At 39.1% G+C, this 26,984-nt stretch overlaps 1 protein-coding gene across 3 annotated transcripts in view; it reads left to right on the top strand.

Moving 5' to 3' along the window:
• Positions 1–26,984, top strand: part of LOC133630931 (voltage-gated potassium channel subunit beta-1-like) — a 137,299-nt gene that overhangs the window by 64,852 nt on the left and 45,463 nt on the right. For all 3 annotated transcript variants that reach the window (XM_062022788.1, XM_062022787.1, XM_062022786.1), the window contains 5 exons: positions 6,690–6,733; positions 18,286–18,323; positions 21,490–21,569; positions 21,742–21,786; positions 24,866–24,910. In XM_062022788.1, coding sequence (XP_061878772.1) covers positions 6,690–6,733; positions 18,286–18,323; positions 21,490–21,569; positions 21,742–21,786; positions 24,866–24,910 — 252 coding nt within the window. The remainder of the gene's footprint in view (positions 1–6,689; positions 6,734–18,285; positions 18,324–21,489; positions 21,570–21,741; positions 21,787–24,865; positions 24,911–26,984) is intronic.

Genomic DNA, 26,984 nt, shown 5'->3' with positions numbered 1-26,984 from the left:
GCGACAAAGTAACTTTTTTACAAGTAGCAGTATCACTGCAGGACGAGGAATAGCTAAACATGCTTTTTAGGGTCCTTTGTCCCTGTACAAAGGACTCCCTGTGGGAGTCCTTTATACAGGGTACTAGAAAATGGATGGATGGATGGATGGCTTCACTACACACCGTAGGAGGATACAATAGCTCACCGGCGTCACCGCTAACAAAAGCTAGCACCCCTGAATGTAAACAAATGCCATGGGTGGATCTACACCTGACATTCACTGTAATGATACCAAGTACAAGAGCGTATCTAGTCGATACTATTATGATTGCATCAATATTTTTTATCGTCACAAAATCTTTTTTCGTTTAAAAAAATTTATATTATGTTTGTATACTCAGGAAATATGTCCCTGGACACATGAGAACTCAAATTATGACCAACGTCTGACCCTGTGACTATTTGGTATCGGATCGATACCTAAATTTGTGGTATCATCCAAAACTAATGTAAAGTATCAAACAACAGAAGAATAAGTGATTATTACATTGTAACAGAACTGTATAAAGAACATGTTGAAACAGAAAATAAGCAGATATTCACAGTAAATGAACAAATAGATTAATAATCAATTTTTACAGCTTGTCCTTAATAATGTTGACAAAATAATAGAATGATAAATGACACAATATGTTACTCCATACGTCAGCAGACTAATTAGGAGGCTTTGTTTGTTTACTTACTACTAAAACACAAGTTGTCTAGTATTTTTCAATATTTTATTTAAGGAATAAATTGTTTTTAGATTGCAATAAGAAACATATGTCTAATGGACCATAAGACTTTATGTTAAAATAAAGCCAATAGTGGCATTTTTGTGGTCCCCTTTATTTAGAAAAGTATCGAAATACATTTTAGTACCAGTACCAAATATTATATCGAGACAACCCTACTACACTGTGTTGGTTTTAGTATCTTTAATGTACAAAAAGGTACATTGCAGTATGTTTGGAAACCACTGAATGTATTTTGATTAAAATGTTTATTTAAATATATTTTTGACAACTTGTAATGTAATCCAATAGAAAAACTTATGACTGTATAAATGTAAACATGTGTTTATTATTGCGGTTCGCATTAGAGTGGAAACGCACTGCATTGTTGACACTTTGCTCATTTATTTGTGTTGTATGTTTTCCTGCTTTTATTGAATTGCCACTTAGGAACAAATGCCCGAATTGGACAGTCCATTAGTTATCAACGAACGCTCCACATCCCCAAGGTAATTTGTCCCCGTAGGATAGCAGCTTTGTTGATTCTGCACAAACAAATATGTCTCCATTTAGAATCCCCGTCTAAGTGAACATCCATCACTCCATTGGAAGACACCAACAATGAGCTCAAACTGCCACTTTCTACACTAACGTCTGGCAGCACACACTTGTTTTACAGACTCTAAACCAGATGTCCCCAACCTTTTTGAAAACAAGAGCTACTTCTTGGGTACTGATTAATGCGAAGGGCTACCAGTTTGATACACACTTAAATAAATTGCCAGAAATAGCCAATTTGCTGAATTTACCTTTAACTCTATGTTATTATTAATAATTAATGATATTTATCTTTGTGGAAACACTGATCATCTTAATGATTTCTCACAATAAATATATATAGAAACAGATAAATATCAATATGCAACACTTTATTTTATATTTTCTCTAAGTGCACATTTTTCAAATTGAACATTTTCAAATGATCACTTCTAAGACAGTCTTGTGAAATCACAATATTCCATTTTAACTAGCTAGCCACTAACATTTTTTAACAAATCATGAATTACTTTGCACCATGTTTGTACACATAATAACTCATGTAAAATACAAAAGTCAACTCTCAAATGTTTAAGTAAATCATGTCACACTTTGAACTGGACACCAAATCTGTTATCTGTTTCTTTGTCAGTTAGTGAAGACCAAGTCTTTAAAATATTTTCTTGGATTTTCAAATTCTATTTGAGTTTTGTCTCTCTTAGAATTAAAAATGTCGAGCAAAGCGAGACCAGCTTGCTAGTAAATAAATAACATTTAAAAAATAGAGGCAGCTCACTGGTAAGTGCTGCTATTTGAGCTATTTTTAGAACAGGCCAGTGGGCTACTCATCTGGTCCTTACGGGTTACCTGATGCCCGCGGGCACCGCGTTGGTGACCCCTGCTCTAAACCATACTTGCCAACCCTCCCGATTTTCCCGGGAGACTCCCAAATTGCAGTGCCCATCCCGAAAATCTCCCGGGGAAACAATTCTCCAGAATTTCTACCGATTTCCACCCGCATAACAATATTGGGGGCGTGCCTTAAAAACACTGTCTTTAGCGTCCTCTACAACAGTGGTCCCCAACCACCAACCCGCGGCCCGGTACCGGTCCGTGGATCGATTGGGCCGCACAAGAAATAAAAAAAATAATTAAAAAAAACATTTTATTTTTTGTTTTTTTTATTAAATCAATATAAAAAACACAAGATACACTTACAATTAGTGCACCAACCCAAAAAAACTCCCTCCCCCATTCACACTCATTCGCACAAAAGGGTTGTTTCTTTCTGTTATTAATATTTCTGGTTCCTACATTATATATCAATACAGTGTGCAGGGATACAGTCCGTAAGCACGCATGATTGTATTTTTTTATGACAAAAAAAAAAAAAAACATACCACGGAGGTCTCAAGTTTGGCAAGTATGCTCTAAACGAGATGGAAAGTCAATCTGCAACTATGAAGCGGGGGGAAGCAACATCTCAGAGATCTTAGCTCATCTTCCTCTGTGTTAACGAGAGAGCAGGGTGCCGTTTTGCTCGGCTGTGCAACAGCTGGATGTAGATGAACTCTCCCGTTCACAGACTATTGCGGTGTTGATAGAGAGAAGAAGCCTTGGAAGAGGTCATTAAGAGCAATCAGCAACAGTCAAGTCTGTTTGAAATGCAAGAAAAAAAGTGCAAAAGGTTTGATGTGCTTTCTGATTTAATAGGATAAGACCGAGAAGAGGAAGAGTAAACAAAGGTACCAAAGACTATAAAAATGGGACCCATAACCTCCCTGCTTGGCACTCAGCAACAAAGGGTTGGAGTTGGGGGTTAAATCACCAAAATGATTCCCGGGCGCGGCGCCGCTGCTGCCCACTGCTCCCCAAGGGGATGGGACAAATGCAGAGGACAAATTTCACCACATCTAGTGTGTGTGTGACAATCATTGGTACTTTAATCTTTAATCTTTAATTTGTCATGTTTACCAAACTATGCAGAATATCTTAAAGGGGAACTGCACTTTTTTGGCAATGATTTACGCAAATCCAACTAACACACACTAAACAGCGTGTGCAAACTATAAAATTGCGTTTACTATTAGTGGCCGTGTTGCGTGTGATCTACAAACCAAGGCGATGCGGACCGGCCTATTTAAATGAGGTTTTTGCATGGCTTTCACCATGGATACACTCATTTACTGTACATTCATGTTAGCTGTGGCGTTTTGCTTGGTTTTGAAACATGCAGTAGACATCAACCACTTTTTTCTGGGCATTTTAGAAGCAGTCCTGCATCTGCTATTGGTACCCACTTAATTAGCCCGCTGAAGGTGCGCTCATGGGAGATGCTGGCACTACCTGCAAGCGTGCGCTCCAGACGCAAGAAAATGCATATTGCAAGAAGCTTTTTCCGTATACAGTGTACATAAAATAACAAACGTTAACCTTTTTTAAATGTCTGTATACAACAAAACCCATCAACCAAATGTGTTTCAATCAGTTACTGAAGTCACCCAGCAGAAGGAAAATTAGAAAATAATATTGCTGAATAGACAATATGTCGAATATTTGAATTTTTGACAGACATGCATATGAAAGAGCTGCTCCTTTCTCACAGCTATTTCTGTGCATCTGCCAGTTTGCATAAGTTTTTGGACATACTAAATATAGATGCAAAACATCTCCCACAGTACAGTTTTAGTCTTGAAAAATCACACCGCGTGTGCTACATAATCATACTTGCAACTCCTCCTCCTAGTATTGTGGGCATTCTGATGATCAGTACTAGAGATGTCCGATAATGTCTTTTTTGCCTATATCCGATATTCCGATATTGTCCAACTCTTAATTACCGATTCCGATATCAACCGATACCGATGTATACAGTCACGGAATTAACACATTGTGACGGACTCAAGCCGCCTTGTGGGTTCCATGGACCATCAAATAGCGACATCTCTGAGCAGTTTGACCTTTGTTTTATTTTTTCAAACAAAACCTCAGTCCCGGTCGCTTTTCAGCTCCTCTCCTCCGCTTGCTCGCTCGTCGTCTCGGGCTCTCCTCCTCTCTCGCTCCGCGTCAGCTTTTCGTTGGCTCCTTCCAGCCTTTTTTTTCCATCTCTCTCTGCTGCTCCCCTTTTCTTCAGCTAGAGGAGATTGGATGATCGTGCCCTGAGAGAGCATGAGGAGGTTGAGGTGGGCAGAATTGGGGGGGGGGGGGGGGGTGTATTGTAGCGTCCCGGAAGAGTTAGTGCTGCAAGGGGTTCTGGGTATTTGTTCTGTTGTGTTTATGTTGTGTTTATGTTGTGTTACGGTGCGGATGTTCTCCAGAAATGTGTTTGTTATTCTTGTTTGGTGTGGGTTCACAGTGTGGCGCATATTTGTAACAGTGTTAAAGTTGTTTATACGGTCACCCTCAGTGTGACCTGTATGGCTATTGATCAAGTATGCCTTGCATTCACTTGTGTGTGTGAAAAGCCGTAGATATTATGTGATTGGGCCGGCACGCAAAGGCAGTGCCTTTAAAGTTTATTGGCACTCTGTACTTCTCCCTACGTCCATGTACCACTCCATACAGCGGCGTTTTAAAAAGTCATAAATTGTACTTTTTGAAACCGATAGCACTAATTTCCGATATTGCATTTTAAAGCATTTATCGGCCGATAATATCAGCAGTCCGATATTATCGGACATCTCTAATCAGTACATATTCTGTATATAAATACATAGACACGTGGGCCCCTGTGTGTACTATTGGTGTTGCGGGTGATCAACTAAGACTACATGTGCAATTGATAACAAGTGCAAAAGTGGCACAGTCTGCCATATTTAAATGAGAATTTACTTGTACACTGGCTGTCGCCATGGAGACAGTCATTTGCCCTCCACATTTATGGCATCATATGGTCCAATCTGTGGCGTTTCGTCATGTTGTTGAAATGCAGCACACAAATATAATGTATATCTCCAAGGGAGAAGCACCAAATATATATATTATATACAAATATAATCTATATCCCCTACGGAAGAAACTCATTTGGACCGCTTGTACCCGTGATCTTTTCATCACAACACAAAGCTCATGTTCATATGGGAGATGTATTATATTGACCATATGAAACAAAACAGTATTTAAAAAAAAATGCCATCAGACACAAAGACATGTTAATTGAATTTGTTTTAATGAGCCCCATAAGTCATTCAGCATCTATTAATTAATAAAATGATATTTGTATTTTACACCGTCCAAATGTGAAAATATATTTTCTCTCTCTCAATTGTCTGTCCTTGCAGCACGATCGCACCCTTCCTCACAGCCGTTTGTGCGTAACTGTGCCAGTTTTCACAAATATTCTAGACGTGCTACATATAGACGCAAAACAGCACCTGCAGAACAGTTTTAGTGTGGATAAATCACATTGTCCTTCTTCCAGTATTGTGGGTGTTTTAATTGTCAGCAATTATTCTGCATATACAGTCCACCAACACAGACTCATTCAATGATTGAGCTCCTTATTTTGCTCAATTCAGAGACGCAACCCTCGCGCATGAGCTTAGTAAATAAACATAAGGCTAGACTGACTCACGGCGTCACAATGCAAACAAACGCCATGGGTGGATCTACAACTGACATCAACTGAAATGATACCAAGAACAAGAGCGTATCTAGTCGATACCACTATGATTACATCGATATTTTTTAGCATCACAAAATCTTTTTCCGTTTATTTATTTATTTTTATTACGTTTATAAACTCAGGAAATACAACAGAAGTGTAGATGTTAAACATGTTAAAACAGAAAATAACCAGATATTAACAGTAAATGAACAAGTAGATTAATAATACATTTTTAGTTTGTCCTTAGTAATGTTGACAAAATAATAGAATGATAAATGACACAATATGTTACTGCATACGTCAGCAGACTAATTAGGAGCCTTTGTTTGTTTACTTACTACTAAAAGACAAGTTGTCTCGTATGTTCACTATTTATTTAAGGACAAACATGCAATAATAAACATATGTTTAATGTAGCCTAAGATTTTTTTGTTAAAATAAAGCCAATGATGCCATTTTTTGTGGTGCCCTTTATCTAGAAAAGTATCGAAAAGTATCGAAATACATTTTGGTACCAGTACCAAAATATTGGGATCGGGACAACCCTACCTGTAATGATTCCCATGTACCGGTAATTTGTACTGTATCGGTTCAAATGTGAAAGACACCCATCTTATATACTGTACATTATAAACCTTAACGACCCTGCAATCGGGTCCGTAAATAATAAGACAAAGGGTTTTGTTTTTATAACGAATTTTAAAAGCTATGTTTCCATTCGTCTCTGAACTAAAGAAGACATCTTGAGCCTCAACACAATCGCCATTAGTCATATTCTGTTCTTCTCCACAGGAATCTGGGGAAGTCTGGCTTGCGTGTCTCCTGTCTGGGCCTTGGTGAGTACATTTAATTAGCCGTCTACTGATCTTACAAGCATTCAAGTGCAAACTCAAGTGACCTGTGGGCTTTGGAGTCAGAATGTGGTGCAGGCACAGAAATGAGTTTTCATTAGAATATTTTGTCATCGTATGCATTTTTCACTTGTGAGAAAATTCAAATCCTGTTTGTAGATTGGTAATATTTTTCTTGTTAATATTTAATCACACAGCACAATAATTGCCCATATTCAATGCACGCCGGATTATAAACACTTTTTAATTTCGTTCGTTTAGTTTATTGTGTGCGTGTGTGTGCATACCGGCTTTATATTAGTTGTGTGTGCATAGCAGCAGTGTGTGAATGTGTATACATTCATGTGTGCGCATAGCAGTGTGTGTGTGCACCAGAGGTGGGACCAAGTCATTGCTTTGCAAGTCACAAGTAAGTCTCAAGTCTTTGCCCTCAAGTCTCGAGTCAAGTCCCGAGTCAAGACAGGCAAGTCCCGAGTCAAGTCCAAAGTCAAGACTGGAAAGTCTCAAGTCAAGTCCCAAGTCCTGCATTTTGAGTTTCGAGTCCTTTCAAGTCCTTTTAACCACAGACTAATATTTTTACACAGATTGCGTATGCTTTTAAAACGCTGTAATTATTTATTAAAACAAGTGCATTTGAAATTGCAGGAAAAAAAATAGTGCTGACATTGCAATTCATAATAGCACTATTAACCAGTCATTTTAATAGTTTAAACAATTTTAAACATTTAACTCATTCCTTTACAGAATAAACACATTTGCAAAAACAAGTGCAACTGTACTTATTTGTACTAAAGTGTTAACATTGTATTTCCATGGCATATTGCTTTGTAACTAGTTCCACAGCAGTTTCTATCCTGTTCTTACCTTATCTCATTGATCTCATCTCATACTGTATGTGTGTTGATGTGTGCGTACACATGAAAAACGTAACAAATACATGAACATAACAATGAACAGAGTTGTACTTTTTAAATGTCAGGGCCCTATGCAATATGTACACATATTCTTAATATAGTATACATTTTAACTGACCCTTATTTGACTATGTTTTTCTTATTGTAGGTGGCTAAAATATGCGGTGCTGCTGACCGCCGTCTGTTACGTTACTGTGTGTGATACATTGACTAACGTAACGTTAGGTGTAGGTACCTCATGCAACCCTGCTTAAAAAATTATCACTTGATAAAAAGTATGAATAAGGTAGCGAACTGCAGTGGACGCAACAGATTGCCGTGTTTGCAATGACGTTATAACCACAGACATCTTATAAGTAGACGCAGCATTGGTTGCTGTGTCGCAAGCAATTTGGCTGCCATCTTGAAGTGGTGATGAGGAGCCGGCGAACAGCCTAAACTGACAGTTGACAGGTAGAACACAAAGATGCCGGGCTGGTGTTCAGCGTTTTCCTACTTAAATGAGCGGACTGTTGAAAATAGGAATCGGGGGATTACTTTTCACAAGTAAGATTTAACATTAACGTACTATTGGTTGTATTTTGTGAAAATAATATTACCACAGAGTTGAGAAGGAGCAAAAATCTTCAATATTTGTATTTGAAAATCACAAATAAATCTTCTGGGGGAGGATTACCCCCCTACAGGGGTTTGGTTTACAAACTTTCAGCCCCACCTAAAACAAAATTCACCAGCCGCCACTGATTATGATGCATTCTCATTTTAGGCAAAATATAAGACAATACTTTCTTAACAGTATAATTGTAACCAGGAATAAGTCTTCAAGTAACAATATTCAAATACTAACATTGTTGAGTTAGACAGCATTTGGTTTTATTCTGAATCCAGTGAAACAGATTGGTGGTTTTAGCTGATATAAAGACTTTCAGGTGTTTATACAGTATATGTTTAAGTATTTGGCAGACGCTTTTATCCAAAGCGACATAGATAAAAAATACATACATAACAATCACTGTAAACATTATTCATTTAAGGGAAGAATGTAATACAAAATATCAATACAAAGTGTCAAGACAGAATAAACTCTCTGCTGCTGCAGCAACAGAGATACAGTCTATAGGTCCCTAAAATATATAGCTATCTAATGTATTTATACATTGTTTATGTAGTTAAGTTAAGTTAAAGTACCAATGATTGTCATAGCATGTATATATAACCTAATCATACTGTTTCTTCAATTTAAAAATAGCTGACCGTTTTTTTTCCCCTTCTCTGGGATTATATTCCCAGTTTTGATCTCGGACGTCTGGTCACTTATAGTGTATAAGAATATTATATTACTGTTAAGCAAACTATGAATAATAAAACACGCCAAAACATGTGTCCTTTATCATAGCGACACGTATGACAAAAACCGCGTGACAATCAGTGATATTCAGTGAGGTAAGATGAATTAAATGCGCTGACAGTTCATTGCTCCTGCCAAATGAATTGCACTGAGTGGAGCGGATCACCACTCCAAGATGGCGGCCTTGCGTCTCGTCTGTGCCAGTAGGCAGTAGCGCTCGATGCTGCGTACCCTTATAAGATGTCTATGGTTATAACGTTAGCAGTGAGTTTGCAGCCTCACTGATTTAACTACACAGCAAATAAAAGTCATGTTACTTAGCCAATAAACGTTAGATTACATTCAAAACTTACCCTTCTTTGTGCATCTTCAAGTGTTGAACGAAGTTGGAAGTTGTTGCGTCTCCGTCTGTAACATTCCAACTGCGTGATTTGCATACGGCAATTCGTTTTTTGTTGACCAAGTCGTAGTTTTAATACCCGAATGAAACCAACTTTGGCATAATTGTTTCTCACAGGCGCGTTGTTTGACAACTCATGTTCGGTGGTTGTCCTGCAATTTGATTGGATGAATGCTGTGGGATGAAAACAACGTAGATCTAATTTGATTGGCTGTTGTACTGAGAGCACACACGCTGACAGGAACAACTTGCTGATAGACACGCACGTAGAAAATGAAAGATACGGAGAGCTCCCAAATAACTTTTTAATCTTTGGGTTTTGGGGAAAGTAGCAAGTCATGTCAAGTCAAAAGGCTCAAGTCCAAGTGAAGTCACAAGTCATTGATGTTAAAGTCTAAGTCGAGTTACAAGTCTCTTTACATTTTGTCAAGTCGAGTCTAAAGTCATCAAATTCATGACTCGAGTCTGACTCGAGTCCAAGTCATGTGACTCGAGTCCACACCTCTGGTGTGCACCATCTTGCCTGCAGGAGTTGACACAAAACAAAACAATGCAGAGAAAACATGATTGTGTGTTTTCCAAGACCAGCGCACCCTGAGGAACATTTTTTGATAGAAATTCTGTGAATGAGTCTGTCAGTCATGTCTGCAGTGATATTTACAGGAGTGACGACAGGAAATTAAATACACATATTTGTAGAAATAAATAATCCACCATTTGTTATGATTGTCATTTTGAAGTAGCTCTGTTACATTACGTATATGCAGTGATGGGCAAGCTACTTGGAAAATGTAGGAAGCTAAGCTGCAGGTTACTCTCGACTAACTGTAGCTAAGATACAAATGAAGCTATCTATGGAGAATTGTAGCAAGCTACACTACAAGCTACACGGCATAGTTACCGTATTTTTCTAACTACAAGGCCCACTTAAAATCCTTTAATTTTCTCAAAAATCGACAGTGCACCTTATAAACCCGGTGCGCCTAATGTACGAATAATTCTGGTTGTGCTTACCGACCTCAAAGTTATTTTATTTGGTACATGGTGTAATGATAGGTGTGACCAGTAGATGGTAGTCACACATAAGAGATACTTGTAGACTGCAATATGACTCAAGTAAACAACACCAAAATGTTATTTGTTCCATTGAAAATATAGAACATTACACATTGCAAATCTACCAAAATCTTTTAGGTACGACTTTGGTAAGCTATGAAGCCGCACCGCTTGATGGATTGTACTGTGCTTCAACATACAAGTATCATTATGGTGTGTGTATAAGGCAAGACATATTATCTGGCGTTTTGTTTTGCAATATTATGCTAAAGCAACTTCTGGTACCTGATCTGCAGAAGTCCTGAGAAATTATGCACGTCAGCCTTTGTAGTCCGTGAGACGCCGTAGTCGATAAGCTTCTTCTTTTCCTCCATCTTCTTGTTATGGGACATTCATCCTCCGCTGTTGCCATTTCTAATATAAAGTAGTGTAAAGTTCTTACTTATATCTGTCAGTAAACTCGCCATGGTTAGAGTGTCCGCCCTGAGATCGGTAGGTTGGAGTTCAAATCCCAGCCGAGTCATACCAAAGACTATAAAAATGGGACCCATTACCTCCCTGCTTGGCACTCAGCATCAAGGGTTGGAGTTGGGGGTTAAATCACCAAAATGATTCCCGGGCGCGGCGCCACTGCTGCCCACTGCTCCCCAAGGGGATGGGTCAAATGCAGAGGACAAATTTCACCACATCTAGTGTGTGTGTGACAATCATTGGTACTTTAATCTTTTTAATCTTTAAAATGATATGCTAAAACATACCGGTGTAGTGAGTTTACATTATTCACCCAAGGAACTTTAGTTATTTTCACGGGACACATTTCCGCCGTTGTTGTTGCACTAGTGAGCCATGGATGAGGAGATGCTGCTTCGTTATTGATTGAAGTAAAGTCTGAATGTCATTAAAACAGTTAGCTCCATCTTTTGACACTTCTTCCACTCCCGCTGCAACAAAGATGATGGGGAGAAGATGCTGTCGAAGGTGAGCCACGTAAATAAGACCGCACACAAAACGGCGCATCCTGAAGCGACTGTCAGAAAGCAACTTGAAGATTATCTGTAAAACATCATCTATGCAACATTTTGACCAAAGAACCACCATTACATGTTATGTAGACCACAAGGAAGTCTTTTACATTTAGAAAAAAATCATAATATGACTCCTTTAATGCGCCTTAAAAGCCTACTGAAACCCACTACTACCGATCACACAGTCTGATAGTTTATATATCAATGATGAAATCTTAACATTGCAACACATGCCAATACGGCCGGGTTAACTTATAAAGTGCAATTTTAAATTTCCCGGGAAACTTCCGGCTGAAAACGTCTAGGTATGATGACGTTTGCGCGTGACGTCAAGGGTTGAAGCGGAAGTATTGGGACACATTGTATCCCAATACAAACAGCTCTGTTTTCATCGCAAAATTCCACAGTATTCTGGACATCTGTGTTGGTGAATCTTTTGCAATTTGTTCAATTAACAATGGAGACTGCAAAGAAGAAAGCTGTAGGTGGGATCGGTGTATTAGCGGCTGGCTGCAGCAACACAACCAGGAGGACTTTGAGTTGGATAGCAGACGCGCTACCGTGAGTAAGCTGCTTTCTTCCAAACATTTGATCGCTTGCCCGTCCGTGCGTGGCGCTATGTGCATGTCACGTACGTAACTTTGGGGAAATATATGTTTCTTGCCGACTCTGATGGTGGCAGGAGTGTCGTCGAAAGCTACAGCGCCCGCCGCCGCGCCGCTGTCCTCACCTTGACTTCCTCCGTCTCCGGGCCGCTGACCGCATCGATGATCGGGTGAAGTCCTTCGTCGCGCCGTCGATCGCTGGAACGCAGGTGAGCACGGGTCATGATGAGCAGATGAGAGCTGGCGTAGGTGGAGAGCTAATGTTTTTAGCATAGCTCTGTCGAGGTCCGGTAGCTACGTTAGCTTCAACGGCGTCGTTAGCAACAGCATTGCTAGGCTTCGCCAGGCGGTACAGCATTAACCGTGTGGTTACAGGTCCAGAGTTTGGTAGTATTGTTGATCTTCTGTCTATCCTTCCAGTCAGGGGCTTATTTCGTCTGTTTCTATATGCAGTTAAGCACGATGCTATCACGTTAGCTCCGTAGCTAAAGCGCTTCGCCAATGTATTGTCGTGGAGATAAAAGTCACTGTGAATGTCCATTTTGTGTTCTCGACTGTCATTTTCAAGAGGATATGGTATCCGAGGTGGTTTAAAATACAAATCCGTGATCCACAATAGAAAAAGGAGAGAGTGTGGAATCCAATGAGCCCTTGTACCTAAGTTACGGTCAGAGCGAAAAAAGATACGTCCTGCACTGCACTCTAATCCTTCACTCTCACGTTCCTCATCCACGAATCTTTCATCTTGGCTCAAATTAATGGGGTAATCGTCGCTTTCTCGATCCGAATCGCTCTCGCTGCTGGTGTAAACAATGTGCAAATGTGAGGAGCTCTTCAACCTGTGACGTCACGCTACTTCCAGTACAGGCAAGGCTTTTTTATCAGCGACCAAAACTTTATCATCGATGTTCTCTACTAAATCCTTTCAGCAAAAATATGGCAATATCGCGAAATGATCAAGTATGACACCAGAGAATGGATCTGCTATCCCCGTTTGAATAAGAAAATTTCATTTCAGTAGGCCTTTAAAATCCGGTGCGCCTTCTGTATGAAAATAGACCTGAATAGACCTGCTCATCGGCAGTGCGCCTTATAATCCGGTGCGCCCTATGGTCCGGAAAATACGGTAGCTTGCGACATCGAAGCTACATTTAACGCATTTCTATCTATGGGCCCACATGTATAATATCAATGTTCATGTAACTGAGAGTGTACAAGGGTCCATTTCTATTAACTATCTGTCATTTAGCTGGGGACACCCTACAACAGGGGTCGGGAACCTTTTTGGCTGAGAGAGCCATGAAAGCCAAATATTTTAAAATGTATTTCCGTGAGAGCCATATAATATTTTTTAACACTGAATACAACTAGATTTATCTGAGAGACAGATACAGTCATCAAAAGAGCCGCATCTGGCTCGAGAGCCATAGGTTCACTAACCCTGCTCTACAACTACATCTAGGGGTCCCTGCACCCCACTCTATGTATTTATTTAGTTTGCCTTTTCTTTGGTCCACCCCTATAATGTTATTCATTTTCTCTACCTACAGTGAAAAAACAGCATCTATCTATATCTTGACAAAAAAAAAAACAATGACTTGTGTGTTGTTTGGGAACAGTTGGTAATGGTTATGTGCAGTAAAACTTTTAATAAACTCACCTTAATGTGTGTTCCTAAATTTTGTGTTCCACATCTTTGATGAAGAGAGCAGTTATGATTTTAGTTTGGAGAGTAAACAACCAAAAACTACTGGGCAGTGTATTCACAAAGTGCATACATTAGTCTAAATATGGCCAAGGACACGCATTATTGTGGGTTTCCTGCACGTCGTTTTCATCACTAAAGGAAAAATCTAATCTGCGGGAGAGAATTCCACTGACATTTTCAAATATATATATTTTTTCGAGTGGTCAGCTTGAAGCGTCCCTCTGTCTCCGACTCCCTTGTCGTCATGTGACATGAGGGCGTGACTGTTAGGATTTTGCTTACTAGTTTCGATGATTCGCCTTATCTTGCCTCTGATTGGCCAGTCCGTAATGTTTCGCCCTAACCATAGCCAATTGTGACTCATCATACAAACACCAACCAATCATCATGGATGTTCTCCATATGTATGGATGTTCTCATTCATCCAGGTCATTGGATTTTATACATATTTTTCTTTCTTCTAGATTCGCAGTCTATTTTCTCTCTCTGTAGTTGGTAGCGATGATGTAAGTTACCTCGCTAAATGGGTCTAAAAGCAGCTAAGCTACTGCCAAGCTACTGGGAAACTAGGTTAAGCTACGTAGCTTAGGTTCATGTAGCTTGCTACTGCCCATCACTGTGTATATGTTTAAAATGGTGCCAACTATTAAACGCTAAAATATTTTATCCAGCTCTTGGACTGCATCAAATAGTTTTTTTTTATTAAATACATTTATGTATAGTATTCAGCGAAACATCATCCTCTATCATTTATGGATGTGAATTTATAGCTACAATACTGCGATTGTCGTACAGCTCTTGAGCCTCTTTCAGCTGTAGTCAGATAACAGGCGCGGCCTGTCCATTTTCCACTAGGTTAGAACAGGAAGCATATACCACTTGCAGTTTGATAGCTTTGAGATGCTAAGGGAAGAGAGTGGACCTTAGGTGTGCGGCCGTGCATTTTATGCGTGTTTATTGTTGTGTTGCCTGATTAGAAATGACCCTGCATATGGGCCCTTGCTGACATTGTCTACTCGCCTGTTCTTTAATCCTTCATTGTACAACATCAACACTGCATATACACTAATACAAATCCCCCAAAGAGCCATGTAATATGATACAGTATAATATTGTAGCGATGTAGATTTTCTTGTCAGACACTAGACTAGTGTTGTCCTGATACCAATATTTTACAGTTTTACTGATACCAAAACATATTTCTATACTTATCTAAATAAAGGGGACCACAAAGAAATTGCATTATTGGCTTTATTTTAACACAAAATCTTAGAGTACATTAAACATATGTTTATTATTGCAATTTAGTTCTTAAATAAAATAGTGAACAGACTAGACAACTTGTCTTTTAGTAGTAAGTAAACTAACAAAGACTCCTAACATATTGTGTCATTTATCATTCTATGTTTGTGTCAACATTATAAAGGACAAGCTGTAAAAATGGATTATTAATCTACTTGTTCATTTACTGTTAATATCTGCTTATTTTCTGTTTCAACATGTTCTATCTACACTTCTGTTAAAATGTAATAATCACTTATTCTTCTGTTGTTTGATACTTTACATTAGTTTTGGATGATACCGCACATTTGGGTATCAATCCGACACCAAGTAGTTACAGGATCATACATAGGTCATATTCAAAGTCCTCCTGTGTCCAGGGACATATTTCCAGAGTTTATAAACATATTATGAATGTTTAAAAAGGAAAAACTATTTTGTGATGCTAAAAAATATAGATGTAATCATAGTAGTATCGACTAGACAAGCTTCTGTACTTGGTATCATTACAGTGGATGTCAGGTGTAGATCCATCCATGGTGTTAGTTTATATACAGGAACGCTATTTTTTTGTTAGCGGTGATGCCGGTGAGCTACGGTGTGTAGTGAAACATGTTTAACTAGTCCTCGTCCTGCAGTGATAATGATACTTGTAAGAAACATACTTTATTTGTTGCCATGGAGGCGAGGATTAGTGATTCAGAAGTAGCTAAAACACTGCCGACTGCGGATGGATGTTAGCTGCTAGCTAGCTAGCCATGTTTTAAAGCACCTCTTCCTGAGGGTGTTTCAGTGTTATAACTTCACCTTTCTCTTTAGTTTTCAGACCAAAATGCGTCCATTCTCCCTTTTCTGTCTACTTACTGTGTCTGCTTGTAAGTACTCTGTGTGTATAGTACCGATTGTGATTCATTAGTATCGCGGTACTATACTAATACTGTTTTGTCCAGTGTGTACCCCGCCTTCTGCCCGATTGTAGCTGAGATAGGCTCCAGCGCCTCCCGCGACCCCGAAAGGAATAAGCGGTAGAAAATGGATGGATGGATATACTAATACTGGTATACCGTACAACCCTACACTGGACACACTCTTAAAATGTACTGCATCATGCCGAAATTCAAAAACAGCACACCCGTCAATAATCAGCGGGACGGGAGAATGGACTGCATCAGATTTGTGATGTTTCGTCGGATAGTGTCTCCTCGGGTCGTGTTCCTTTGAAACTGCGTTTACTTCTTTACAAAGTAAACATAACTTTTGGTAAATGTAAAGTCCGGTCACTGTTAAAAGTCCAATTTTCAGTCACTACTTAAAGGCCTACTGAAATGAATTTTTTTATTTAAACGGGGATAGCAGATCCATTCTATGTGTCATACTTGATCATTTCGCGATATTGCCATATTTTTGCTGAAAGGATTTAGTAGAGAACATCGACGATAAAGTTCGCAACTTTTGGTCACTGATAAAAAAAGCCTTGCCTGTACCGGAAGTAGCGTGACGACACAGATTGAAAGACTCCTCACATTTCCCCATTGTTTACACCAGCAGCGAGAGCGATTCAGACCGAGATAGCGACGATTACAGCCCTTTGAGACACTTGTGATTTAGGGCTATATAAATAAACATTGATTGATTGATTGAATTTGAGCGAGGATGAAAGATTCGTGGATGAGGAAAGTGAGAGTGCAGGACTAGAGTGCAGTGTAGGACGTGTCTTTTTTCGCTCTGACCGTAACTTAGGTACAAGGGTTCATTGGATTCCACACTTTCTCCTTTTTCTATTGTGGATCACGGATTTGTATTTTAAACCACCTCGGATACTATATCCTCTAGAAAATGAGAGTCGAGAACGCGAAATGGACATTCACAGTGACTCTTATCTCCACGACAATACATCGGTGAAGCACTTTAGCTACCGAGCTAACGTGATAGCATCGTGCTTAAATGCAGATATAAACAAAAGAAATAAGCCCCTGACTGGAAGGATAGACAGAAGATCAACAATACTACTATCAGGAGACACCGAACCAAACACTGGACCTGTAACCACACGGTTAATGCTGTGCCGCCTGTCGAAGCCTAGCAATGCTGTTGCTAACGACGCCATTGAAGCTAACTTAGCTACAGGACCTCGTCAGAGCTATGATAAAATCATTAGCGCTCCACCTACGCCAGCCCTCATCTGCTCATCAACACCTGTGCTCACCTGCGTTCCAGCGATCGACGGCGCGACGAAGGACTTCACCCGATCATCGATGCGGTCGGCGGCTAGCGTCGGATAGCGCGTCTGCTATCCAGCTCAAAGTCCTCCTGGTTGTGTTGCTGCAGCCAGCCGCTAATACACAGATCCCACCTACAGCTTTCTTCTTTGAAGTCTCCATTGTTCATTAAACAAATTGCAAAAGATTCACCAACACAGATGTCCAGAATACTGTGGAATTTTGTGATGAAAACAGAGCTGTTTGTATTGAGATACAATGTGTCCGAATACTTCCGTTTCAACCATCGACGTCACGCGCAAACGTCATCATACATTGACGTTTACAACCGGAAGTTTCGCAGGAAATTTAAAATTGCACTTTATGAGTTAACCCGGCCGTATCGGCATGTGTTGCAATGTTAAGATTTCATCATTGATATATAAACTATCAGACTGTGTGGTCGGTAGTAGTGGGTTTCAGTAGGCTTTTAAAAGGGTGTCCCGATACAACTTTTTCACTTCTGATACAATACCGTTATTAGAGTCTTGAGTGCTGGCCAATACAAATATTAATCTGATGCGATATCAACACGAATCGTAGCACATCCTTTTATCGTTTTGTAGTGTGGAATGCAACAAAAGGTTTGATCAAGTGAAATTAGTCAGAAAACAATGGTAGGTATAAAAAACAATAACCTTATGACAGATTTATGCTTTAGAAATACTTTTTAAAAGTCATTTTGCGAACACCTATTGGGAGCCACGAGTGTAATGTCTCAGAAACAAAGACATTGGCTTTCGACCCACACAAAAACTCACATAGCTGTCAGTAATTTCTCTTTGAGGCCAAGCCGGCATGTGGTTAATATTCTAAATGTTCTACCATGTCTAAAAATAAGTTGACATTTTAACACAAGCTCCAAAGCCTACAGGATTAAGCATTTGGCTGTGATAGTTTTAGCGGTCCAACATTTTTTGACATTGATATTCCGTTCAACAGGCACATGGGTGACGTTCGGAGGTCAGATTCCTGATGAGGTAAGACATCATGTCAACTTCCATCCCTCAGCCATTACAAGCCAAGAGCACATGTTGTAACGCATTCACTGATGCCACCGGCTACTAAGCACTGACACCCAATTACGTGACCCAATGTGGGCGTAAATGAAGGGTCGATGCTAGTTGCTCTTAGTTGATCCTGTAACTATCTTCACGAACAGTGACTGAAAACTGAAACGTGAACATTTCTATTACATTACAAATAGATAATTAACACGTAGAATAAGTAGTAATTTGCCAGCATTGGAGTTTTCCCAAACCATTCACCCGCCATTATAAATGACATTGATTTATATCGCGGTACCACGGTTTTCATAAACTCTACTTTTCATATGATTCATTTTTTGTCCAAAAAATGCCACTATATAGTAGTGTTGTCCCGATTTCAATATTTTGGTACCGGTACCAAAATGTATTTCGATACTTTTCGATACTGTAAAAATGGATTATTAATCTACTTGTTCATTTACTGTTAATATCTGCCTATTTTCTGTTTTAACATGTTCTATCTACACTTCTGTTACAATGTAATAATAACTTATTCTTCTGTTGTTTGATACTTTACATTAATTTTGGATGATACCACAAATTTGGGTATCGTTCCGATACCAAGTAGTTACAGGATCATACATTGGTCGGGCAGCATGTGGAAGAGGGGTTAGTGCGTCTGCCTCACAATATGAAGGTCCTGAGTAGTCCTGAGTTCAATCGGGATCTTTCTGTGCGGAGTGTGCGTGTCCTCGCCGTGACTGCGTGGGTTCCCTCCGGGCAACGTTCCCTCTAAGGTGCGCACCTGCGCAATTGCGCACTGCTCAAGCGTCCTCTGCGCACAGCAAATATATGCCGCGCACCAAATCAAATCCCATCTGAATTCTAAACAAAATAAACACATTTATTCTGTGTAATTTTGCAATGCAACTGTGAGTGACAGTGACAACAAGCGGCCCTAACGGTGTTCATAAACACCGTTCAATTGAACACCATTCAATTATTGTAACGTCTATCGAGATGCTTCGAGGACAGGAATTATATTGATCACTTTATTGAGCAAAACTGTTTACATTCGGCCACAACCACACCAAAAACATGAGTAAAAAACTTCTATCTCGAAAAACTAGTCATTTTCTGCCGTACAAACCAGGCCAAAACCAACTTGTCATCTGTCACCAACACGCATACCACTAAGCCACTGGTGCGTTTATGGCCACACAAAAAGTCGGACAACTCAAACACCACACAAAGTTACACTATGACTCCTCAGTCATACGTGTGCTTATTCTACTGTCATTTATTATTGATGTTAATTTATTTATATTAATCATGGAATGCTGTTACTAGAAAAAGTTACAGGAATGCACACTTCATCCTATGCTTACATTTCATTGTGCAACATGAGGATGTTTAAGGGGAACTAAATGTGATCTCTGAAAGGGGTACAAATGATTTCCAAAGCAGGACCCCCACCCAGACATATTGTACAATACTAATCCATAGTTTATGAAAAACAAGATTTCTTTTATTTTCATTACAAGTGGGCCAGATCAGTATTTCAAAATAATCTCATGAAAATGACTCCTCTCATTTGAGTGTCATTATAAAAGATTGGTTTGAGACAGGTGTGCTGCTGGTATTGCCACGTGTGATGTTGCTCATATGTGCTCCACTGAATGCTCAGGGAGTTTTTGTGTTTGCTCAGACACATGAACAATTAGAGGGAACATTTCCTGCGGGTACTCCGGCTTCCTCCCACTTCCAAAGACATGCACCTGGGAATAGGTTAATTGACAACACTAAAATTGGCCCTAGTGTGTGAATGTGAGTGTGAATGTTGTCTGTCTATCTGTGTTGGCCCTGTGATGAGGTGGCGACTTGTCCAGGGTGTACCCCGCCTTTCGCCCGTTTGTAGCTGAGATAGGCTCCAGCGCCCCCCGCAACCCCGAACGGAATAAGCGGTAGAAAATGGATGGATGGATGGCATTGGTCATAATTTCAAACAATCAATCAATCATTCAAAGTTTACTTATATATACCCTAAATCACGAGTGTCTCAAAGGGCTGCACAAGCCACAATGACATCCTTGGCTCAGATCCCACATCAGGGCAAGAAAAAACTCAACCCAATGGGATGATAATTCAAGTTCTCATGTGTCCAGGGACGTATTTCCAGAGTTTATAAACATAATATGAATGAAAAAAAAAAAAAAAAAGATTTTGTGATGCTAAAAAATATAGATGTAATCATAGTAGTATCGACTAGATACACTCTTGTACTTGGTATCATTACAGTGGATGTCAGGTGTAGATCCACCCATGGCGCTTGTTTACATTGTGATGCCAGTGAGCTGTTGTATCCTCCTGTAGTAAAGCATGTTTAGCTATTCCTCGTCCTGCAGGGATGATACTTGTAAGAAACTTACTTTATTTGTCGGCATGGAGGCGAGGATTAGTGATTTAGAAGTAGCTAAAATACTGCAGACTGCGGATGGACATTAGCTGCTAGCTAGCTAGCCATGTCTTAAAGCACCTCTTCCTCAGGGCGTTTCAGTGTTATAACTTCATGTCTATCTTTAGTTTTTTAGCCAAAATGCGTCCATTCTCCCTTTTCTGTCTACACATTGTGTTTGCTTGTAAGTACTCCGTGTGTATGTGCGCTGCCAAACATGCTCCTCTGCTCGTAAAACCAGCAATGTCATGACGTGACGCCGTCATGCCAGTTAAAAAAATAAAAAAATAAATACATTGGGAACCGGTACTTTTCAAAAGAGAGTATAGAACCGTTTTTGAATCATTAGTACCGCGATACTATACTAGTACTGGTATACCGTACAACCCCCACAGTATATCATATCATATATTAAAAAATGCTTGAATATCTTGATTTTTTTATGTTATGAACCTATGCCATGTATTAGTTTCACCTTGTAAATCTAATTGCTGGAATAAATAAACCTTTGCATGGCTGTGATGAAAATGCAGACACAAACCGAAGGAACATTTAAAAACTTCAGCCAACAAGCAACCTAGCAGCAAACTCCATGCATACTTCAGATCTTGTGGGAATGTCTTCCATCTTTGGGGAGTAGCAGAGCGGGTGGTAGCCATCTGTCACATGTCATTACATTGAAGTTGGCTTCATATGTACCAGGTGGCCGAACAACTGATGACTATTGCGTACGAGAGCGGGGTCAATCTGTTCGACACGGCCGAGGTCTACTCCGGCGGCAAGTGAGTGATCAAGTCTCTTTCATCTTGCCACGTTCAATTCCTAAATGTTCACAGCTTTGACATATTGCTGCTCAAATTTGGTGCGTCCATGGTGCTTACTGTAACAGAAATGGCTCGGGTTTATTCAACATCCTATCTGCTGTGCCTGTCATGTTGCTTTCTGTGTTCACAGAGCAGAGATAATCCTGGGGAACATCATCAGGAAAAAGTGCTGGAGGTAAGATATATGCTGCTTTACACCTTTGATGCCTTGCAAAAGGATCTATTTATAATCAAACACTTCAGGGTATGTTCACATCCATGGTTAATTAGAAACGGGAACAAATGTGTCCTTTTGACAGTTCTTTCACATAATAACAACATTTTTATGCCATACAACATAACCCAGCCCCCACCATGGGCCACTCCCTTCACAACCTTGACATTAGCAGACCGCTCTCCCACACGACGCTGGACATTGAGTCCGAGTGGACTATGTTCCGAACCTCTATTGTCAAGGCGGCTGATTAGAGCTGTGAAGCTGAAGAAAGAGTCCTATCGGGTTCTTTTGGCTCAAATGACTCCGGAGGCAGCGGACAGGTACCGACAGGCCAAGCGGTGTGCAGCTTCATGGGAGGAGTTCGGAGAAGCCATGGAAAACGACTTCCGGACGGCTTCGAAGCGATTCTGGACCACCATCCACCGCCTCAGGAAGGGGAAGCAGTGCACTGTCAACACCGTGTATAGTAGGGATGGTGTTCTGCTGACCTCGACTGCGGATCTTGTGGATCGGTGGAGGGAATACTTCGAAGACCTCCTTAATCCCACCAACACGTCTTCTATGAGGAAGCAGTGCCTGGGGAATCTTTGGTGGGCTTTCCTATCTCTGGGGCTGAGGTTGCTGAGGTAGTTAAAAGCTCCTCAGCAAGTATATATATATATATATATATATATATATATATATATATATATATATATATATATATATATATATATATATATATATATATATATATATATATATATATATATATATATATATATATATATATATATATATATATATACATATATATATATATATATATATATATATATATATACATATTCATACATATATATATACATATATGTGTGTATATATATATATATATATATATATATATATATATATATATATATATATATATATATATATATATATATATATATATATATATATACTACCGTTCAAAAGTTAGGGGTCACCCAAACAATTTTGTGGAATAGCCTTCATTTCTAAGAACAAGAATAGACTGTCGAGTTTCAGATGAAAGTTCTCTTTTTCTGGCCATTTTGAGCCTTTAATTGACCCCACAAATGTGATGCTCCAGAAACTCAATCTGCTCAAAGGAAGGTCAGTTTTGTAGCTTCTGTAACGAGCTAAACTGTTTTCAGATGTGTGAACATGATTGCACAAGGGTTTTCTAATCATCAATTAGCCTTCTGAGCCAATGAGCAAACACATTGTACCATTAGAACACTGGAGTGATAGTTGCTGGAAATGGGCCTCTATACACCTATGTAGATATTGCACCAAAAACTAGACATTTGCAGCTAGAATAGTCATTTACCACATTAGCAATGTATAGAGTGTATTTCTTTAAAGTTAAGACTAGTTTAAAGTTATCTTCATTGAAAAGTACAGTGCTTTTCCTTCAAAAATAAGGACATTTCAATGTGACCCCAAACTTTTGAACGGTAGTGTATATATACACACACACAGCCGATACAATACAAATAACTTCCTGCTTCTAAAGACCAATAACCAATTACTTAACATTTGTTTTAAATGTAGATTTAACTGTACCATACCCTTTCTTTGTGTCTAGCTTTGTGGCGGCTTCTTTGCAGAAGGCGTGTTGGTAGATTTTAAAAACACCGTCATAGCGATGCTGGCGTTTCAGGTGGCTGATAAGGTTGATGTGTTGAAGCTCCATGTTTTTTTCCCTCCTCACGGAATGTTCGTAGAATAACACACGAAAAGTCTTCTTCTGAAACTGAAGAAGTTCCACATGATCAACCTCATGTTTGTTTACAATGAAGTTTACCACAGGCCGTTTACAGCAGTGGTTCTCAACCTTTTTTCAGTGATGTATCCCCTGTGAACATTTTTTTAATTCAAGTACCCCTTAATCAGAGCAAAGCATTTTTGGTTGAAAAAAAGAGATAAAGAAGTAAAATACAGCACTATGTCATCAGTTTCTGATTTATTAAATTGTATAACAGTGCAAAATATTGCTCATTTGTAGTGGTCTTTCTTGAACTATTTGGAAAAAAAGATATAAAAATAACTAAAAGCTTGTTGAAAAATAAACAAGTGATTCAATTATAAATAAAGATTTCTACACATATAAGTAATCATCAACTTAAAGTGCCCTCTTTGGGGATTGTAATAGAGATCCATCTGGATTCATGAACTTAATTCTAAATATTTCTCACCACAAAAAAATAAATCTTTGACATCAATATTTATGGAACATGTCCACAAAAAATCTAGCTGTCAACACTGAATATTGCATTGTTGCATTTCTTTTCACAGTTATTTTTATTTTAGTGAGGGTCAAACCATCATGGCATGGGGGAAACTCTGGGTTTATGGTAATGAATGGAATAGCCTACTTGATTTGATGTTCAGTTTATGAACTTACATTCATATTTTGTTGAAGTATTATTCAATAAATATATTTATAAAGGATTTTTGAATTGTTGCTATTCTTAGAATATTTTTAAAAAATCTCACGTACCCCTTGGCATACCTTCAAGTACCCCCAGGGGTACGCGTATCCCCATTTGAGAACCACTGGTTTACAGCACAGGCAGGAGAACAAGGAACGCTTGATTTGCTCACCCTAACCCACTACGGGTAATTACACCTGATTGGAGCCTTTTTGTTGTTGGTTATGGGATTTATCGGTATGATGTCATAATTCCTTGTATTTGCCCTATAATAATTGTGCACCCCTTTTACATTTAAAGCCTAGTGCAATACTTGATGTTCTGCAACTGTATTGCCACATCATTCAGTATTGATGCAACTTTCTTTTTTTTCCCCACTCTTTAGTACAGCACAAGGGAAATCATCAGGACCAAAAAAAATGCAATCCAATATAAAAGTTGTGAAAAAATGTTTCACCGACACACTTTATTTACAATCAGTGTTGCTGAAATGTAAGGAATTATTTGATTCTTGCTGCAAACACACACACTGTAATGAAAGAGACTAAATTAAAGATATGTCTTTCACAGCGTTGAAAAGTGTGTTTGTCTTCCCTCAGGCGATCCAGTCTGGTGATCACTACAAAACTCTACTGGGGAGGAAAGTAAGTGTGTGTGAAAGTGTGTTTGTGTGTGTTCACCAGCAAAATGATGCGCAATTAAGGAACATTCAGCTTCAGCAAAACGAGCGTTAGGGGGACACATTTCTTTTTAAAGTAATCATGACCATGTCCTTACTGCCATTTTCTTCCCTTTGTCGTGTTTGCTTTGGTTGCATTATGCTCTCAAGCTGCATTTGTCACTTTACTGGAGGATCTCCATTTGTTCTCCTTTCTATTACATAAGGAAGAGCTGAAAGGCACATGCGCAGCAAGTGGGTCAATTTGATTAAAAATAATAATCCACTCATAAGTGTGAACTACTTTACACCTGAATTACTGTCAGAGAACCTGTCAAGCATGAACTGTAGATGTGTGCACAATGATTCCATGTACCATATATACGGGGCTACTTTTTTCCCAAGCTTTGAACCATGCGGCTTTTACAAAGGTGCAGCCAATTTGTGGATTTTTATTCGCTAAAGGAACCATATGTAATATTCTGGCCAGAAATGGTACGGTCAAAATTCTGTAGTCCCCTCCCCCTCTCCCTGACTGAAGTTGCCAGATATGCAGCCGAATCCATCTCGATGGACTGGGCTACTCCAAGGAACTTCAAACTTCCACTGCCTCTTACTAGTGGTTGAGGTGCTGGGACCATAATAGCTGAATAGACAAGCTTTTTGTCAATAACAAATCTCTAACCAACACATTTTACACAGAAATTAGGCCCTTTTCAGGAAGAAGTATGTCATGCCTGCGCAATATCGCAACAAATGGCAATCATATGGTTATTGTCAGTACTATCAGAAAACAAAGACTAAAATCAACTACAACCAACGCTAGCAATGGTTATGCTGGTGAAAATAAGTAGAGCATGCTTAGCAGCCTAATGTATGTCCAAAACTAAAGAGGAGACATTTTACCAAGGTATGCCTATAGGCTACTGTTTCAAATGTTTCAGATTGCCATATAACTTGGTACATGTAGTCCACAATATGAAAACACCAATGAGGAATTATTTTATCATGTGATTTGGCTGTCTCCATATGTTTCACATTGTCATGATGACAGCCGTGCTAATGTTGGAACCCATTTCCTCAGCGTGTCAGCATATTGAAAAGGAAATAAGAACTGACACTACCCATATCCACATAGGTTTTATTTGTCCAAAATATATATTTACCCTGTGAGTTCGAATACACATGGACATACAGGCTAACGGCCTTTATTCCCCCCGTTAGCCTATATGTCCATGCTAAGCATTACACTAGGAGCTAAGCACCATCACACAAAGCATTGGTTGCAGGAACATACTATCTTTGTTAGACAAGATAATAGACTGTATTGGACAATATAGTTTACATACCAAATGTCCATTTCCATTTATTACAAGTAATAAGAAAAGGTAAATGCCTGATTTATCTATCAAGGAAGAAATTAGCAAATTTGGTGTCGGATTAAAAAATCTACTCCGCCTTCAATGGTCTCCATCTTTCAAAGGCATCCCGATACAAATCCTGGTTTTGTTCCTGGATTTGTCATGAATAAGTTGAGAATGGTAACTTTTAGATTTACCAAGGTCTGACCTGTTTAGTAAGTTCACCAGTGGCAGTAGCTCGACCAAGATGGCGGTGTGTAACTGGCAACCTGGATGTGACACACTCACGGACTTTCTAATCTGTTAAACGATGGAGGGCAGGGCACCAAAATGAAAACACTAACAAGATTTCAGGGCTGTAAATCTAATTTTGAAATGAGCATATCCCAGTTGAACTAGTGTTATCAGTTATAGAGGTATTGGGAAAGAAGATGATTTATTAATGCCTTTTGACATATCATTTAATGATGACTTGACATTAAATTATTACACATGGCTTCTTTAAGCAAAGAAATCAAACAATGTACAAAATGATTCACTTTAAGAAACGGTTCAAACTCAAAGTGTTTACAAAGTACTGATAAACATTGCGAACCTTATTAAAAAGGATGAACAAAGACATCAATGACTTGTCTGTTTTGTTTGATCCGCCGTTTTACTGCCGTGTTACAGACGTTTGGAAATAATTAAGGAATGTAA

This window comes from Entelurus aequoreus, linkage group LG16 (assembly GCF_033978785.1).
Source record: "Entelurus aequoreus isolate RoL-2023_Sb linkage group LG16, RoL_Eaeq_v1.1, whole genome shotgun sequence".
NCBI lineage: Eukaryota > Metazoa > Chordata > Actinopteri > Syngnathiformes > Syngnathidae > Entelurus > Entelurus aequoreus.
This window is presented reverse-complemented; position numbering and strand designations above follow the sequence as displayed.